The 3,861-nt window shown below is 28.6% G+C and overlaps 1 protein-coding gene across 1 annotated transcript; it reads right to left on the bottom strand.

Annotated features, from left to right (window-relative positions):
- Nucleotides 1–1,002: 1,002 nt before the first annotated feature.
- On the bottom strand, nucleotides 1,003–1,818 carry LOC108477028 (bZIP transcription factor 11-like). Its single transcript, XM_053026196.1, has one exon. It carries the CDS (start codon nucleotides 1,680–1,682, stop codon nucleotides 1,254–1,256), a length of 429 nt encoding a protein of 142 aa, XP_052882156.1. The 5' UTR covers nucleotides 1,683–1,818; the 3' UTR covers nucleotides 1,003–1,253.
- Nucleotides 1,819–3,861: the final 2,043 nt, after the last annotated feature.

The following is a 3,861-nucleotide window of genomic DNA, read 5'->3' as shown; positions in this document are numbered from 1 at the left end:
TTCTTTGTTTTCTTCTTTTTCTCTAAATTGAATATAACACTTCCATGTCTCTTGGACATCTTTGATGATTTTCTCTTCTTCTGCAATGGCTCCAAGCAAAGGTTGGTGCGATTGTTTGGTTTTGGGATAAGTTCTTAGCCTGGATTAAATATTTTTACTTACTGCTCAATCTCTTAAGCTTGTTTGGCCTATTTGCCCATTCTCTTAATTGGGTGAAATGAAATTAATCTCTTCTTAAAAAGAAATGAAAAAAAATTATCAATTTTACTGCAATATAATAAAAAATCAACCATTAAAAGAATATGTTAATGTGATATCACTTCTTGTATATGTTTTTTAATGATTTCTTTCCATGATATCATAGTTTTCTTCTTTTGATAAATCCATGATATCATAGTTAATTGCTAACATTTAGGGCTTACGAGAGGTTCGATAAAGGATGTTGTAATATTTTTATTTAGCAAAAGAAAAGTTTTTATGAATTTTTATTATTAAGTAGATATTTATCGATATTAAGATAAGTTTGATATATTTTAAAATTTTAATATTTATTAGAAGTAGAATTGTATTTTATTTATATTTTTTATATCTATAGATATAGACTTTTAAAAAGTATTATAAATATCTCTATCGATGATTAAAATATATATACTTTTTCTTTTTTATGTTGTTGTTTTACTTTCTTTATTTCATAAAATTTTAAAAAAATATATTTTTATACATAAAAATTAGATAATAAGTTAATTGGTTGAACAGAATGTTAAATATAAAGAATTGAGCTTTAGCAATACAATAGTCATAATCATGATTTTTGTCGTGAACAAGCAAATTGTTGTTTTGTTAAATTAAAAAATTACAGTGTTCTATATCGTCAACTATTTGCCACTTTTCTTGACCAAAAACAGAGGCAATAAAAGAGAGAGAAAGAGCAATTGAATTATTTTCACTGGAAGACACCATAAATGTTGATATATTAAGGAAAGAAAAGTACATGAAACAAGGTGAAAGAAAATAATTATTTTAGCATTATATATTACTTGAAACTTGAAACACCACATACATCCACAGTCCTTCACACCATATTTTATATCTCAAAAGCCCTTGTAGATAAAAAAACAAAAACATAACTGTTAACCCTAGAAAGCAACCATGGCAGAATTGCCAATTCACTTACCCACTCATTGATTCCCACACTGAAAAATCAAAACAAAACAAAACCCACCAACAAATGACATGAATACTTTCTTCATCAATTAGTTTTGAAAGATGTGTGCAGAGGCCATGATGGGTGGTTGTTGGTGAAGATAAGGCACATTGAAAGGGTTGGTGAAACAGTCAGTAGTGTATTCAATACCCTCTCTGTTTAGATAAAGGAGGATGTCGTTTAGAGAGTCTAGCCTTTGGCTTAGTTCAGTCATCTGAGCCCTCAAAACGGAGTTTTCAGCCTCAATGTTCAAATAGCGGTGGGTGGTGAAGTTGATGCTTGTCAGGATTTGGTTATTATCTTTCTTTAGCTCTGTTATTTGTCCCACTAAATCATCCAAGTGCTTTTGTTTTCTCATCCTTGACCTTCTCGCTGATTCTCGGTTCGATTCCATCCTTTTTCGTTTCCTTTGATCCATCAACTGATGCTGTGTGGAACCTGAGGAATTGGAATTCGAATTTCCACTGCACGAAGCCATATTAATTATTATATTTACTCCAAAATCACTAATTATGTATATGTTTAGCTAATCTATAAAGCATTACACATTTTTTATTTCTGAGAAAACGTAGAACCAATAAAGGAAAACAACTGAGAAAGATTGAACGAGATGGGTTCTGCGTCTGAGGGAGGAATTTATAATAAACCCCGATCGGAGGATTTCATTCACAACTGGAGTCATGAATCTCAAACATCACCAACAATAACTTATGCCGCATGGAGATTCACAAGACAACCGAAAAAGAAAAGAAAAGAAGATTCACAAATGGAGTTTTTTTTCAAGAGTTTTGAGGATATGGGTATTTCGTATAGACTCTAGAAGTCAAAGGCTTAACAACCAAAACACACCATAGAAGGGCAAAAGCCCACCAAATGATATGAAAAGAACAGAGAATAATAAAAACAGGGGAACAGCAGAAGCTCAGACGTAGAAGGGAAAAGAAAACCAAGAAGAGGATTCTATAAGGAGGGGAGATAGCAGAAGTGGAAGAGGTTTTCGAGAGAACTGAGAAGGCAATATATAGAAGAAAAAAAAGGAAATTAAAAACATTAAATAATTAAGTTGCAAATTAAAAGCAAATAGCTTTGGAATCTCCCTCTTGAGTGTTTAGGCCCGGTTGCGGTAATGCTGAGAATAATACGAAAAGAAAAAAAAGTATTTTATTGGGTAAATTATGTTCAATGTCATTAAATTATTATGAAATTTATGTTTTTGTTATTCAATTTTAAAAAAATTACAAAATAGTCACTAAAAATATTTGAAAATTTTCATTTAAGTCATTAAATTATTCGGAAGTTCTTATTTAAGCCACAGGACTATTATGCTTTTTTTAAAGTTCGGCTAGTGAGGTCTAACCAATGATCCAGCTATCGATATGGTAGATTAGTACCTATCAACAAGTAGAAGAATATATCTTAAATCTAAATTGAAATGACAGTCAATGTTGAAGCTTAAAGAAGAAAACTATTTGGGTTTTGATTCACGGATGTGACATTTAAAATTATTTCATAAAAAAAACCCTAAATTATAAAGAAGAAGAGAATGAGAGATTTCGATTAGTGCAAGTGGTGCAAAAAGTGAAGGCCATACAACAACGATTTTAATAGCACAATGACTTTAATAAAAACTTTCGAATAATTTGATGACCATTTTGTAACTTTTTGAAGTTGAATGATGAAAATGTAAACTAACTAATAACTTAGTGACCTTGAAGGTAAATTACCCTAATTTATTTAAAGATTAGCCTTCATACATTGTGAATATAATATTTTAATTTTAAAAATAATTAAATATGACTTTTTATATATTATTTTATTATATCTCTATTTGTATCCTCTTTAGTAATATAAAAAAATTATTAACATAATAATAAATATAGTCTCTAATGTTTATTTATTTTGTTATTTTGGCCCTTTATTTTTTTCGAGATCATTTTAGCCTTCAATCTTTAAAATTTAGTCAAATTGTTTGCTTTTAAACAGAAAATTGACTAAACTATTAAAATTTTAATGCATTGATGTGGCCACTCGCATGGCAATCCACATATAATTCATAAAAATTTAAAAAATTAATAAAAATATTTAAAAATAAAAAAAGGTTCAGAAAAACTTTTAGAAAATTTATCCATGTTAATAGTGAAGTATATGTAAAATGTCATATGAGCTACCACTTTAATGCCATTAAAATTTCAACAAATCAATCGTTTTTTTTGTTCAAAAGCAAGGAATTTTATTAAATTTTAAATGTTAAGGGCCAAAGTGATAATATGAGTAAACGTTAGCGGCTAAAATTATCTTTATGCCAAAATTTATTGATCTTTTTTTATCTTTTATGTCTATTTTACAATTTATGTTCAAGATTTGTAACTACCCTTTTTAACAATGTTTTCTCTAAGCTTTGAACCTCCATTCTCTTAATGTAGACGTGTAATGTGTATTGCCATTCCAAGGCATACTAGTTGGTATAAAAAAAGTAGATAAAGTACACTATCATTCACTAAATTATGGGTAAATTTTCATTTTTGTCATTTAACTAAAAAATTACAATTTATTTACTAAAATTTTAAAATTGTTTTTTGTCACCGTGCTATTAAGTGACATTTTTTAGTTGGTACAATAATTGTAGTCTTCAGTTTTTATACTTTCTATCAATTGAT

The sequence above is a fragment of the Gossypium arboreum genome, chromosome 3 (assembly GCF_025698485.1).
Source record: "Gossypium arboreum isolate Shixiya-1 chromosome 3, ASM2569848v2, whole genome shotgun sequence".
Taxonomy (NCBI): Eukaryota; Viridiplantae; Streptophyta; class Magnoliopsida; order Malvales; family Malvaceae; genus Gossypium; species Gossypium arboreum.
The sequence above is the reverse complement of the archived record's forward strand: the minus strand, read 5'-3'. Positions and strand labels throughout refer to the sequence as shown.

Bases quoted from the DNA above. Each gene is read 5' to 3' on its own strand.
- LOC108477028 (XM_053026196.1), bottom strand. From the start codon at position 1,682: ATGGCTTCGTGCAGTGGAAATTCGAATTCCAATTCCTCAGGTTCCACA.